The 15,921-nt window shown below is 53.3% G+C and overlaps 1 protein-coding gene across 1 annotated transcript; it reads left to right on the forward strand.

Moving 5' to 3' along the window:
- Positions 1 to 6,081: 6,081 nt before the first annotated feature.
- LOC131216693 (uncharacterized) lies at positions 6,082 to 15,579 on the forward strand. Its single transcript, XM_058211248.1, has 8 exons — positions 6,082 to 7,481; positions 12,026 to 12,206; positions 13,597 to 13,726; positions 13,941 to 14,081; positions 14,201 to 14,270; positions 14,353 to 14,510; positions 14,576 to 14,777; positions 15,037 to 15,579. The coding sequence occupies exons 1-8, from the start codon at positions 6,082 to 6,084 to the stop codon at positions 15,239 to 15,241; spliced, it is 2,487 nt and encodes an 828-aa protein (XP_058067231.1). The 3' UTR covers positions 15,242 to 15,579.
- The last annotated feature ends 342 nt before the right edge of the window (positions 15,580 to 15,921 follow it).

A 15,921-nucleotide genomic window follows, 5' to 3' on the forward strand; every position in this document is an offset into this window, starting at 1 on the left:
GATGCGCCTCTCTCGCTCTCCGCCATCGCTCCGGCTCTCCCCCTCTCTCTCTCGCTCGGCTGCGTAGAGAGACCGGTTTGATTTCGCTTCGTATAAACGCTGGCACGCTTTTCCGTTTTCCCGCATTTTCCGTCCGACCATCGGCGCGAGCGGAACACCGGGCGCCGACCGATCGTGACACGAAACCTTCCAGTATTTATCGGTGCGTTCGGCCGGTGTGTGTGTGTATAAGTGTGTGCGCGGCGTGAAAAGCGTTCATCGAAACGGAACTGTTTGTTTTGCCTTTTCTAAATTCACTTGCCGTGGTCAGCCAGTTGGGGTGTCGTCGCGCCAGAGTGAGAGAACCGGGGCCCGGTTCCGAAAACAAAACAAGTGGCGCGTTTCCCGTCCGCGTCCGCGGGGCGAGGTGTCAATGTTTGCAGCGTCGCTCGTCTAAAGTCAGGCGCTCCTTTGGCGCGCTTTTGACACCCGTCAGTGTCGAACGCGAACTGGAGTGCGCGGCCCGGGGGGAGCGGTTGACGAGTGAAATCGGAACACATTTTCACAGCGGCCCCGCGGTGTCCGGGGACGGATGGGCCGTGTGACGGAAGAGGTGGATGAACCGAATTTTGCGCGTCGGTTTTCGGGGCCACCACTTCTGAGCCGGTTCCCGGAATGCGACCGGAGGTTTCTGGAGGCCGATAAGAACGCTACGGTGGTTCGGTTTGTGTCAGTTCCCAGTAATGGTGGCCGGTGGACTTGTGAAGTGGGTCGCCCGGATCCTACCACCGTGATCGTGATTCGGAGTGATTCGTAAACAACTGCCCAGTCCAGTGATAGTGAGCACAACACCGGCTCCCGAAGCTGAGCCCCGAAGCGACAGCAGAAGGTAATGGCGCCGATCTCCTCTGTTTACTGGCAGCTGATTGATTTCTCCGGACCGGAACCGGATGGGGCTGGGCCCAAAAATAGAGCGCCATCAACCCCCTACTAACCGAATTCCTAACCGATCGTACGATGCGGTAGTGACCTAATGGCCACGATGGGCACGATGGGCCGGAACTTACTGCGCTGCCGGTGTTGCGCTAAAATATGTACTACTTAGTGTCAAGGTTATTATTAGACGCCGACCCAACCACCCAACCTTCGCTGGCGTGGAGAGTGTCGAGCCGCGGCCCAAAAATAAACCGTTCCACCGACACTGACGGTGTCCTTCCGTCCTGCCTGCCTGCCTGCGAAAGGTTAATGCATAGCTCATTAGGCCCGAGGCCCCAGGCACTCTTCCATCCTCGGCCGGTCTGGATAAGGATGGTCCGGTGCGCGACACCAAAAGGGCAACCCAGGAATAGACGCCGACGTTGCGTTGCGCCCTGGGGGGAAGCAGAGAACAGGTTGTAATAATCGTCAAATGCTGTGTGGCCACCCACCCCAAACTAGTGGGGCAAAAAATAGACCACCGCGCAATGGCGACCAGACTCCGGGGGCCAGCATATTTTATCGTTCAGTGGGCAGCGGGAGTTCATACGTTTGTGGCGCAGCGATCGGGGAGAGAATGGAAAACAGATTTCGAACGAAAATAGATCAATTTTCTGCCCCAACAGGGGAATGCGTGAAGGCGGTGCATTGGCGCATAACGCACCCCATCGGCGCTCGGTGCTGGGTCTTCGACGTGTATTCCGATCCGACAAGGAAGCAAGGGGCGTCATCATCCTTTCAACGTTGGCGAAGAGTCCGGTCCGGTCTTGTTCGAGCAATTAGACGCTCCGGCCTCGGGCATCGACAGTGACAAATGCGAATTTTAGTGCTCGATCATATTTCGCTTTGTGGTGCGTCGTCCTGCGCCCAAATGTCTCCGACCCATTTGTATTTCTTCACAGACACACCTGCGCAGCCTGTGGCCACCACACCCCCGGGCACGGAAATAGACTCTAGAACTAACGAAAATAAATACGAAATGGGGCGTGGAAAACATCTTCGGGACACACAGAATCTGCACCTCACGTGAGCCATTGTTTGGCTATGAGTTTGGCCGCCTTACACTCACTTCAAAGCCACGATCGTGCGCGCGTGGCCAATGCGCTTTCGAGGTCAGTCAGCCTCGGTCCCGAGTGAGAAAGTGAACCACGCGAACCGAAGGGTTTCCGAAAGGATTCGCGGGCAATAAATCAGGCCACATTACACGTGACCCAGACACGGCGACCCATTCCCGTTCGGGCCGGAAAATTGCAGGGAAATTGTGGTGGGGAAAAGGAATTATCGTTGCCGGAAGAAGAGGAAGCGAAAAAAAAAACAACAGCGACAGCGACCAGCGAAAGGGCACCACGTGCTGCCGTGTGTGACCTGCTTTGAGAGCGATTCCGGAGCCACCCGGAAGACTGTCGACCGGTGATGGCTTGGGACGGTCCCCTTCTTCGGGGGTCATTCCACCTGGGGGGGTGGCGGCACATGACACGCGGTGGCCTCCTTTACCGTTTACAGCCACAGCGAACCGAAAACCATTACCTAGCCCAACGTGTGAACCGAGCACGCGATCTTGGGCTAGCCGGCACTACGTTCGGCTACGAACCATAAATTACGCCGATATTAATTTCCCTGTCAACGACACGGCACACGGTGTGTGCGCCGTCTTCGAAGCAAAGGGAAAGGGCACAGCGAAAATTGGCCGTTTTGTGGGGACACCCAGCCAGCGTGCTTCCTTGGTGAGCATTTAACAAACTCCACCATCGTTCACGCCAACGAAAACGGGGGGTCCGCGTGGCGCAAATGGCGCGAAGCTACGGTTGCTCCGTGTCATTGGAATCGAGCCACGAAAACGCGCGGTACCGGCGTGGCACCTAATGAAGCCACTTTTCACGAGCAGCCAACCAATCGATTGCCGAGTATCCTTCACCCCCAGGTTCGGTGTAAATCGCTGGTGCTCAAGTAACGCCCCGAGCACGGAAAGGACCTTCCCAGCAGCAGTGAGTGGGGCAGACGGTGCAGAACTAATGCGAACAAAGTGTTCAGAATTCGATTACAATCTGCCCGGGTCACGCTCGACCCGCCGTGCGGCCATACGGGCGCGTGCGATACCTTCACAGTGGTGCAGTTTTATTCACGTTTTCACCTTGAACACCGCGAAACAGCCCTTTGGGGTGGTCCTTTGGCGCTACTTTCTAACAACCCGGGGTTTTGATCGATTGATTGGCACTACCCGGCTTTCGTTGGGGAAGCCGACAAAATGGAAGAAACCCACGGAACGGTCGAGGAATGGTTGAACGAAACGGTGGATCTAATGAAAATAATTGCAAACGGAAAATTAACCATTTTGCAACAGTTTCGTTAGATGACGACGGCGGAGTGTCGGGGTGCCTTCGGGCAAATTAGGACGTGGCACTAGACGATACACCAATTCACTTCAGGGATTTTTGTTGAAATACTGTCTCAATTGTAACGGCAATTTTATTGGCTTCTACGTATCAAGCGTACACAGATTCCTAAACGGTTGCTAATTCATGTTATCGAATCATTATCTATATTATAAATACAAACGAACTGTTAAAACATTGATTACTCCACAAGTTATGAATCGAATCGAGTCAAATCTTGCACAATTGTTGATGGTCACCTGAGAAATCATGTGACCAAATTTGGTCCTTTTTGGGTGGGTGTTGGGGGAGGGCGGCAACCCCAATCCTTAAAATACGTCCTAGGCAATATTATTTACGTTGCGTTTGATAGAAATCATATTTGCGTAACGTAGGCTGCGTACACGCTTCGGGCTTAGGCTGCGTACAGGAGGTCTACAATGGAACATTTGAGAATGAAATATTTTCCAAACCTCTGAAATAACACATGCGTGTCAATCACATTTTTTTATTTGTTTAGTTTTTGTTACAAGTGCTTCCGTTTTGCATCACCATACTTTTCTGTCAAATCTCACACAAACATAACGCAGATTCCCTATCGTTTCGAAAAAAGAATGCCACCTAAAAAACGAGCGCTTGATAGATCGCTTTCAAGATCAAACAAGGAAAAAATAGCACGTTCAAGTGAAACCGAAGAGCAAAGAAATGCTAGGCTAAGAGTGGCGATAGTTTTCCATAAAAAAATGTCTTAAATGCAGCTTTCAATTAAAAGTTCAAGCATCGAAAAATATTAAGCCGTTTGTTTTTAATAACCGAATAAAAAGTGTATCATATTGAAAACGGTGGTATATCTATTGTTAAAATCAAACTTCGCACCGACCAATGGGTGCTTCAGTTATTAAAAAAATAGTAGAAAGATAATTAGACTCACAAACATTTACTTGAACACTCACTCAATGTGGAGAGAAAATTACTTATCCGATCTCATCCGATTTTTTCGTAATTTCACCGAATGGAGACGCATGGTCGTCGGTGCAAAGTGCTCGCTTTCATCATCATCAATCGAATCGTGTGCCGTGTCCTTTGTGCTCGATTCTCTACCGTGCACATGTGTGATGCACACAGTCCACACGGTTCAATGACTCCCGGAATGACGGCGTGGCGTGTTTGGCAATCGTTGCCACCGTGAGATTCGTGTCAGAAACGGCCACCAGAGTAGGGTGGTACTCACGCTCCGGTTATCACCGGTGGTATCAACGAACGTGGGTTGGGTTGCAATCAATAATCAACCCGTCACGCCCGAACCCAAACACACGGAAGCAACCGCGAACCGTGGGCAAAAGGAGCAAGAAATCAGGCCGAGAATTACGGCACACTTTCGGTACACCCTTTAGACCGCCATTTGCGGGAGTGCACGGCGCGTGGGGATTCGGGCATCGCTAGGGCACCATGTTTCCTGCCGCCCGCCGAATGCGTCATTCGGTTGCGTACGTCATTCGCGCGAATCACCTGCGCGATGCGCACTGATCGATGCGGGACGGTGCGATGCTGGAATGCTGGAATGCTGGAATGCTTCCAAGATTGAGCTCCATTTGAGTGTGCTCAACTTTTACCGCTCGCGTTCTATGTATGTGCCCCGGGTTTCGATTTGGATCGTAAATTTCCGGCAGATAACTGGAAAATATTTACCAAAACAGGAGCTGCACCGAAGAAAGGGGTGCAATCTTATGCAAATAAATAAATGTTTCCTTTTTTGCCATGCTGCTTTAAGGGTACCGGAACACATTCGTTCCGGGCGCGTGCAATAACATTCATTCGGGGTTTCTATCCTCCTTAACGCAATTTATGAATATAAGCATAACAACACTCCGTTAATTTGCTGCCACACGATGCAGCTTTTTATTTCGTGAATAAATACCAACTGAATGCGGCACCGCAGTAGCCGTGCTTCTTTCCATTTTCGGGGAGCAGATTATTTGCGTCTGGTCGACGCACAGCCTCAACCGATCTGGTAACATAAATTTTTGCCACTGAAAATCAACAGCCGGTTGGTTTTACCGACAAAACGCACACGTGTCAGGTCACCTTTCAATCCATTTTTTTATGTTTCTTTGCGCAGCGCACACTGAACTCACATGGTTTCGGATTTACGGTCCGCGGTGCGGTCAATTGTGAGGGATTAAACAAACCGCGCAACACGTAAACAGAGCCTGTTCCGGAGACAGGGATTTCGGCCAGACGGGCGTGCATTATTCTACAGGGTGTGCCATCTAAAGTGCCGTTTATCGTTTGTTAATTTTTGTATGCTTGAACTTTTATTTGAAAGGTTGATTCTAAAACTTTTTTCATTTAAATAAATTTTGGTCAAATTTACTCCACGATTGTCCTGGCAGTAGCTCATTCGGTCGAACTATTTTTGAGTACATTTTCGATTGTATCTGGTCCTATTTCGGCAATAGCAATTTAAATTTGGGTCTTGAAGTTGTCAAAAGTTGCTGGTTTGTTCAAACCACTTTGGAAATAAATTTTTCATATTTTGCAATGTTCTGCAACCAAAATTGTATTTTCTACATAAACTTGAAGAATCAACCTTTCAAATAAAAATTCAAGCATTGAAAAATATTAGCCCGTTTTTGTTTTACAACCAAATGATAAACGGCACTCTAAATGGCGCACCCTGTAGCTACCTGTGGAGCCAGCGAATTAATCCGATTTTCTTTTGGCCTCTTTCCAGAGATTGCGAGATTACGCCACGATGGAAGGATCGCCACCGAAGGCCAACCGAAAGGTGCGTTTCTCGCTACCGGAACCGGCCGTCCCGGCCGTACCATCCACACCGGCGACGGCCCAGAAGCAACGGATGGCCCACGGAACGGTACAGTACGTGAACGGGACCCTCATCAGTCAGCCAGCGTCCGGTTCCGGGGCGCAGTCACAGCGATTTGCGCCAGCGGCCCCCACCAATCAGCACCACCACCATCAGACGCTGCAGGTGACGGCCACCGCAACGACCGTCCCATCCGTCAGCTCCGTGCTCCGGCCGAAGGAGCTCAACAACAAGATCGTGCTCCACCTGCGACCATCCGTCAGCTCGCTGGACGGCAGCGGCAGTGGCAGCGGTGGGGAACTGTCCCCGAAGGGCTGCGGACCACCACCACCACTGGGTGCCTCCATCGACGGTGCAGCGGCCAAGTCGACGAAACCGAAACCCCTCACCACGAAGGCCACCGGCGGAATCGGCGGGTCCGGGGGGAGCACATCCCGATCGCTCCGAGGTCTGCCGCAGATCAACCAAAAGTACCCGAGCTCGGAGGACGTCAACAACAATCTGGGCCCACAGTCGATCGGTGTCCGGCAGAGGCCAGACGAGCTGGGGCTGGGCTGGAACCATCCGTCCAAGAAACCGACCCTAATCCTGCGGACCATCACGAGTGGAGGCGTTGGCCCGGGACAACAACAATCGGGCGTGGGAAAACCGTTCCCCCCCCGAAACCGGGCCAAATCGGTCGGTAAACTTTCGGTCGGCCACTCGATCGGTCCGGTTCGGCCCCACAAAACACTGATCTCGTCCCATCTGCAACCCCTGGAGGGTGGCGGTGGCAGTGGTGCGGTCGTAATACGGGTGCAGGATAATGGCCCCGGTAAGCCCGCGCTGGATGATGGGCTGAGCGTGGGCAGCATAATTCGTCCGACGAACGGAAATCACGCGCCGGTGATCCGGAAGGTCGGCACTACCAGCAACTTTCTGGCCGTCCCCGAGTACAGCGATCGGTACGAGGGTATGGAAACGGTCGTATCCGCCACGGCACTCCACGACGAGGAAGACGAGGATGAGTACGAGGACAGCAGCGAGCAGGACGAATCGGGCGCGAAGCGCACGGCGGCGGACAAGGACGACCCGAGTGCCAGCGGCAGCAGCGGCGGTGCCAGTTCTGGATCGGCCGGTGTAAACGGTGACGACGCGAGCTTCCGGTGTAGCCGAGACACAAAGCTCGGGCGCGACAAAAACTCGGCGCAGTTCTGGGACTTTGTCGAGCGGTGGCGCACCAATCGGGCGCTGAAAAAGCTCGAAAATTCAAACCACGAGCAGCCGACGAGCGCGAGTTCGCTCGCGTCAGTTTCCATCGGGACCTCGCACAAGTCGGACGCGAAAAGGTTAGTCCGTTTGCAGTTTGCTTTGTACGCGCGGCGCTCAGTGTTACGGTTCCTGCCGTGTGTGCGGCAGGAGTTTGGCTGCGAGTAGCCGGAAGTGAAGTTGTAGTTTCGGTTGTAGCGATTTAATTTCGGGGTGTCCTCGGCCTTCGGACCCAACGGCGTTTGAGTACTGTTGGAGTTGGATCGTGCAGTCAATAAAGGTCAGTTTGCTTTCATTTTCACCCGAGGCACTCGCTAGCGAATTTCAAACTCTCGCGCGGCTCGCGGGCGAAAAAAAAACCGGGAAAACACACCTCAAAAATTCAGTGAGCTATATTTATAACCCACTGGATACACTGGGGTTGCATCGTCATCGTCGTCGTCGTCGACGAGGTTTACGATTTTTCACCGTTCGATAATACGCGGCTCCGAAAAAAGGGCGGCCGTCACCGAATTTCACCGATTCGATCAGCTGAATCGGGGGTTGTTTTCCAAAAAGTTGCTCTGTTGACTCACCGCAACAGCGCAACAACGAGGGCCATCTGTTTTATTCTCCATCCCCCCCCTGGGGCCTTCTTCAGCCAGGGAGTTCTGGGAAAGTTTCGATCGAACGGTGATCGGGAACGATCTCTGGGCGGCCGCAACGCAAATATCATCGGGCATCATCGGGCTGGGAAAGGATTCGCGTACGCAAAGGCTAGGGGTCGGTATTTTAATGCAGATCCAGGTGGTAGTGACGGTTAAAAAGTATTATTATTGAACCTCCGGTAATCGAATTCGCGCGCTTGATTGAGAGGCCGATTTCGATTTCGTGATCATGTCAGAGGCGTGATGTTTCATAATCGCTCCGATAGGGCCGAAAAAAAGGCACCCCCCCCAGGATTAAATAGGACGCGTGCAAATCGTGCAAAGGCAGAGGTCGTTGTTCAGGTTTGTTTCGAAATATTTTCGTGCCGTTTCGGTTCGAGCTGTCACGCAAACTCACGCCGTTCACGTGCTAATTGGGCGATTGTGTGTTTCGGTGGCGCCCGCCCCCCTCCATTTGCCACGTTGCTCACGTTTTCGCATTAATCGATCCGCGGGGAAGGGCGACGAGAACCCGCCCCGAATTACCAGTTCCAATTCCGGTTCCGGCTGCCATTTACGCCGTCCATTTTTTTTTTGTAATTTTCCGATCGGGTCACGCTAACCGGATGGCACAAAAAAAAAATAGTAATTGGAAGTGGCTCGATGATGAGCCGGAGATTAAATAAACACGCGGCCACCGCCAGACATTACAAGATTATCGCTTGATCGTTCTCCGAAAACGCCAAACTCGAAACGGATGTCGAGTGGCCATCGCTTTACGGCCCGATGGCCCAGACTGTTTGGCGGTGTGACATTAAAAGTCCGCAGTCAGTCAACTCACGAACCGAGCCGAGAGAAATGGTTCGAACGGCTCGGATACGGCTCGTTTGCCTGGCCGCGGGCGTGAAAACTGTGCAAAAAGAAAACTGCGGAAAATTCAAAACCACGGACTCGCGCTCCGATCCGTTGACAGCGAAACACAACAAATAATTGTAAATCAAACATCGCACTCGCTCGGACCGGAAGTGATGAGATTAAGTGCGATGGCCAACCGAAAGCCGTTTCGTGTTGCGCGGATGACGCAACGACGCGCCGGCTAATCTTGGCTAAATGTCACCCCGTCGTCTAGAACGCTCGCCCCACGGTGCATTGATCTTGATCGACAGTTGGCCGGGTCGGCCCGGAGCGGGGATAATTACTGCGCATGGGAAAGATGCGCTGGTGCGCTTAATTGGCGGTTCGATTTGCGCCAAGCGAACGCGCACGTGCTTGGGCGCCCATCGGGCGCGGTCCAGGCAAATATTTCACTCTCAATTATGGCTCCCAAGCCGAACCTCAGTGTCCGGGGCATAACTTCCCGGGTTGTGCGTACGCATTTTCGCACATCGTTTGCGAGTGAGGAGTGTATTTATTTTTACCAACTCGGTACCAACTCGAAACACCTGGGTCCGTTCCCGGTTAAGGCCCCCGGCGGGAACCCGGGCCGTTTGTTTGATTAAGTTGTGGCGCGTTGTGGCGCTGTGGGAAAATAAACAAACCACAACATTTTACGATGTCGATGATCGAAAGCCGTGTACTATCGGAGCGTTTCGGGCGTAGGGCACCGCCTAGCTAATTGATTCAACTACCGGGGCGCCCTCGATCCGGTCGACACCCGGTCGGGCCATCGTCACTCTGGCGGCTGATTGCATCAATTGGTGAGCGAGAAATGTCACTTCCGATTCTGGGCCAAACCAGGGAGCTGGAAGTTCTCCCCGTCAGCCCCCGTCGTTTAAGTGCCGTTCAATTAAATCGGCGAGTGGCCAGACGGAGGGCGAACCGGTTCCGGGTACTCCCGGCCCATGCGGAGATCGGATTAGCATCGATCATCCGGGCGATCGACTGGCCGTGTACGTCACGCAGCACTTTCGGTGGGCCCATTTACCAGCTCTAATCGCTGATCCTCGTCCTGCGGCCCAGAAAATGGGATGACGGAATGGGCGGAAAGATCCACCCAGACTTCCACGGATACCGGAGAGAGTTTGTAGAATAAATATTTATCCATCGGAGAGACGAATGTATCGGCCACGCAGATGCCGTGCCGTGCCGTGTTTGCTGACGTGCGCTGGCAGGACCGGCCAGGATGATGAAAAATGCTGCGATTGATGCCGACGTGCGGTGTCCGCGTCTGGCTGGAAAATTGAAGAATGTTGCCGCTGTTTACCCGGTGACCCGGTGACCGGGCAAGCTGTTTAATAGTATTCTCCAGCAAGACAACTAGGAAGCATAGAACCACGGGCTGATAACTCTATCTTCTGCGACCGGGTTCCGTATCAGCAAAGTTATCACCGAACCCGGCCCGGGGCCACTTTCACCACTCGCCACGGTCTCGGTCAATCGGAAGAACTAGAATTCCGTGCGAACCTCGTGTAAACATAACCTTCCCGAGGGCGATACGGCCATGGCCCGTCGGCATGCTGTTGCACAATTTGTGTCGAAAAAGTGCGACCTCAGTTTGATTAAACCACAATCGGCAACGCGGGTCCCGCCGTTCACGTCACGGCGCTTATTTACGTTTCGGTGATTCAGTTTAATGTATTTTGCGTACGTTGTTTTGCGCGCCGCCGGCCCCAAGGTTTTGCGTGATTTGAGTAAAAATTGTGAAAAACAATCGGCGAATTGGCGGTGGCCACGCGCATGCTTAATCGGTGCGACCGGCAAGAAAGCAGACCAGCATCCATCCATCCGGTTGGGAAACCATGGGCCGTATCAAGCAACACTTGAGCACCGGCACCGAGTTCGTTCGAGTGCGATCCGTTCCCGGGAGGATCGGAACGGACGTCAGACGCTCTGCGAGTCGGGGGCCCACGCACCAATCAAAACCAAAATTTCGATCATCGACCATTCGGTCGGCAACCGATGGCTAATGGAAAACGCCAGGATTACGGTGCACGATCCGGGAACACATCGGGCATCGGCCACCCCAAAACGTTGGGTGTTTGGGAGGTGTTAAGTGAAGCATTTGACATGATCAGAAAAAGAGGCTGGAACCCAGAACACCCACCCAGATGCTGGCCAAGCGGATCCTGGGTTCCGACCACCCCCCGGGGGGTGGTTTAAAAATAATTTCCACTTCCTTTGAACTCCGAAACACGCGGGACACGGTGCGAACGCAACGCATCACGCAACGCGTCGCATATTTTCCCCCCTTATTCTCTTGCCCCGAGGGCAACTTCCAACAGATGGCAGAGTAAACAGCTTGGGGAGGGCCGAGTGGTAAATATCGCACCACCCCCCGGGGGGGGTACAAAGACAAGTGCTTCAGGCGGAACTCACGAAACGCTGGCGGTTGTCGTTGGCGATCAATTGAAATTTTAATCATCCGCCACCGGAGTCAAGGTGAATCATCGTGGATTCGCTGGCGTGCAATTTGGCCTTCCGGTCCCCGGTCTCTGATTAGTATGCACGCAGTACGCGACCATTGCCTCGGGACCTCGCGTGTTCCCATTCGGCGGGTGTTTTGGGCCATTCAACCGGTTCGGACCGAATTGTTAAGGCGCTGCCCGTCTCGGAACGCATCCGGCACACACGGCGGGGACTCGCGTGGTGTAAAATTGCGTCACAGCTCTCGTAGGGTGTCTCGAGTGTGCTGTGATTGACCCCTCGGTGCGCCGAGGGCGATTGCAGCATCTCGCTCTATTTATATGCTCGCGAGGGCAAGAAACCGTCCGGCCAGCCACATGTGGGAAATGTTGCGCTACTTTACTACCCACTACCCAGCATAAACAGCAGGGGCCAGTCCCCGAGCGGGAGACGCGATTTAATACGCGATTCCCTCGCGAGTCGGCGGACACACTTTCACTTCACACTCGGGTCGACATTAATTAGGGTAACGAACGCGGAACACGGTTCCCCGCGTTCCTTGGGATGACGAAAGTCTGGGATGCTTGCATCACCACCGAAACGGTGACGTAGATCGGCGATCGTTCATTTTCCTTCTGGCCATTTTCCTTCCACAGCCCTACGCTCAGCTCGCGGATACGCGCCCTCAGGATGAGCCTGGAACAGGTGCCGACGGTGACGACGTTGCTGCGGGCGTCCCGCGACGCCAACGAGTATCTGCTGAAGGAGGTATTCCGGGACATCCTGGAGAACGGTATCTCGAAGGAGAACCTCAACTCGACCGACCGTAGCGGACGGGTAAGTTGCGAAGGTTGCTTTAGATGTTAGAACCCCCCGAAACCGCAATCCCCGGAACATTAAAGCTCCGAAGCAAACAAGTGCCAGTGACAGCCGTTCCGAAATTAATGAAGCCGGAAGATACCCGGAGTACCCGGACGCGGCGATGTGTGAACATTATGATGGATTACCTAATCGAACCGGCTGGCCGGCACAAACCGGGAGGGGGACTGGCCTTTTAGATGAAAATAATTAGAGCGTGCCATTTACGAGATCGATTGTTGTTCCAATCTCGGTCCAACCCGTTCAGTTTCCTGCTTCGCCAACGCCAACTCCTGAAGAAGAATCCCGGGTATCGCCAGGGAGTCCAAGTACGGCGATGACGTGTGGTGCAAGAGCGCCTCGTTGAAAGTCAATTAAACCGGCCAACGCCGACCATTTGGCCAACACCGTTTGATTTAAAACCCAACGGCACACCAGCCGGCGATTTAAACAACGAAAGCACCTCACGGGCGCAGCGCTAAATATTGTTCAGCGGGCACCGTGAATTACGGCTTCCCGGAAAACGGCCTTCGGTGGCCACCTTCGGTAAAAATTTCCTTTGATACTGCGACGACGGGAACGCGAACAAAACAATGATATTTTCACGGCGAAGCGTGTTTTTCCGCTGCACGATCAACCGATCGACCGGGCGGAGCGGCTGAGTGTACATTACACAACGTGGCAGGGAAAATCGGGGAAAAGGACGGCAAAAGAATAACAAAATGCCAGAAAATGCAGGACGACGCTCGGTCGCCGTTCGCCGCGGCCCACGACGCAATTTGTTTACACGCTTCCACGTCAGAGCCCCAGGATGGGGATATGGTTCTGTGTCGACGGGACTGAAATGGCGCTGGCTGGCTTTCTCTTTCCGACGCCCCGTATCGATCGCTGTTTTCAAATGGCACACTCTCTCTCTCTCTGGCTGGTATTTGGACCGAATGGACCATGCAAAATGGCGGAATGCATTTGCTGCGCATTGAGTGGTCGGGCTCGGGCTTGTCGGAAAAGTGTAAACAATAGAGAACCGATGCGAAAACCCGTCGTCCACCGTCCGCTAATGCAGGCCACGCACGACAACGCCCAGAGCTAGTAATGCGCGACCTCATCACTTAAACACGTGACATCCGGTGCAGCTTCCTATTAATCGATGTACTTCCGGCCGGTTTGCGTGTTTATCAGAAACACTGGCCACAATCAAACCCCAAGGTGTCCGTGCCATCAACTAGCAATAAAACAACCCGAGCGCCAATAATAAATTCACGAGACGCAACTAGACGCGGCCGCGACGTCCGAAACGCGCGATGGATTTATAAATGCTCCTAACTCTTTACTCTGCTCTGCCCCACCACCACTCACCCACTTCCGGTAGACGGCCATCTCCTACATCTGTTCGACGAATTTGACCAACTTTTTGGAGCTGTTCCTGCAACTGCCGGGCATTGATGTCAACAAGCCGGACAACGAGGGCAACACGCCGCTCCACTTTGCGGCCCAAGCTGGTGAGTGCATACAAATTACGGCTTGCTCAGGACCCTCAGTCTCTGGTCCGCTACCGGGCCGGGATAGTTTACATACTTTTCGACTTAAGAGCTCTGGGGCTGCTTCGCGCCAAAGACGCGCACCCGCTGCGTTGCGAACATTCAAACGCTTTCGAGCACGAGTCGAGTTCCTGGTAGTTTCCCAGCCCAGCTAACTCCGGACTCTCGCCCGCAGGACTCTCGGACGTGGTGAACATGCTGATCACCAAGTGCCGCAGCCTGGTCATCGACCCGAAGAACAACCTCGGCTTTACGCCCCTGATGAAGGCGGCCCTGCAGGGTAGGACCCGGTGCGCCAAGCTGCTCCTTTTCGCTGGTAAGTGTAACAGACCCGTCCGGGACCCCCCCTTTTCGGTGTAGATGTTTTCCATTTACCTACTTCTTGCCATGCCGGCCTGTGTGTGTCTGTGTCTTCCGTGTTCCACCTTCGGACAGGGGCATCGCCAGTCGAAACCGATGCCGGACGAGGATTTAGGGCCGAACAGTGGGCACGCTTCTGTGGACGGTAAGAGTTTACCTCGAGCGGCGCGGAACACTTCGAACTGACCGACCGTCGATCCTTGTCCCCCCTTTCTCCATTTCCCCAGTCACACTTGCGCCGAAACGATAGAACAGTGCGCCCGGGCCCGGCTGCTGGACAAGTCGACCCCCTGCGGTCGATGGTCGCACGACATCAATCTGCCGGTGGACAAGAATGCACTGAAGGCACGCAGCTGCAGCATCACGCCCCAGTCAACGCAGAACGGTAAGGCCTCGGTGTTAGGGGGTGTTCCTTTCGGATCCCGCAGGCTTATCAGGACTTTTCCGCAGGGTTCCGCTCCAAGTTCCGCAAAGTATTTCCGTTCAACTTTAACTCCTCGAAGGACAAACCGGCCAGCAAGGAGGGCGAGGAGAACTACACAAAGGATCTGGTCAACTACCTGAAGTCCGCGACGCTCTGCGTCAGTGGTCCCGCCCTGTCCGCGAATCGGAAAATAATCCAGAGTCTGATCCGACCGTTGGAAGTGCCAAAGTAAGGGCCGAGGTGGCAGCTCTACTAACACCTTCCCCGCGACCGCTTCTACTAACACTGCCTCCGAATCGGTTAATCCTAGCGGGCCCACCACCATCACCACCTGCATGCCAACGAAATTCGCTTGAAACCATTCTGCAAACCCCCCCTTTCTAGTGCCGGAAGTTCGGCTTGGTTGGGCCAGGGAACGGTAGCGCCGAACCGGTGCCAATGTTTCATCTTGTATGTTACCTTTTTCCCTCCTCTGCTTCGATCCCAGACTGGAGGTGACGTACGCAAACAATAATGCACTGATCAAAAAGTACGAAGCGACGGCGGCGGCCACTGGAGCCACTGAGAATGGAACGGCGAACGGGCGGCGTGATTCGGTAGACGGAGCACCCAGCAGCACCACCACCACCGACAGTCGTCACGGGACGCCCCAACCGTCACCGGTGCTGACCAGGGCCAAGGTCCGGAACTGAGTGCCAACCCGGGGGATGAGTTTCTCAAGGATGACCCGGGATGTTCCGGGGGCCAGAACTGTTGTGCTAAAAGTTTACCATTTGCAAACCATTCACCATAAACCATCGATCGACATTACTTCCAACTAGCTACGGCTTCACTAGGATGATCTAGTGTTTCTTTCGTATACTGCGTCATCTAATACTCTTCTCGTAGCTCGGTTAAGGTTATAACTCTCTCAGATAAAGTGTAATTTTAGGCATAATCGGTAAGAAGAGCATCGGTACCAGTAAAATGAATGTTAGACTGTGCAGTAGTGGAACTCAGTGCATTATTATACTTATGCATTCTCTGTGTACGCCTTGTAAATGTAACCAATAACGGAACAATGCCGCGAGCTACGCGGTCTAATAAAGATTATTTTTAATACTCTACAATGGGCGATGGGCGATGTAATAAATGGTTTGAAAGCGAAAGGTAAGATTTAAAAAAAGGTTCTTCAACGTAGTTCAACGTAACGTCATCCACGCGATCGTTGACGTAACTGGCGCGCCGGATTGAGCTGTCACATTGATAGGGCCTTGCTGGTGTGCGTGAGCGCTCGGTCGGACTTCACATTTCTGGCAGGCGGGGAAAAAAATATTGAAAACAAAAAAACGCCAAATGAAAATGCGAAACAGCGCGTCCTGTGTAAGTTTTT

Source organism: Anopheles bellator, chromosome 1 (assembly GCF_943735745.2).
Source record: "Anopheles bellator chromosome 1, idAnoBellAS_SP24_06.2, whole genome shotgun sequence".
Lineage (NCBI taxonomy): Eukaryota > Metazoa > Arthropoda > Insecta > Diptera > Culicidae > Anopheles > Anopheles bellator.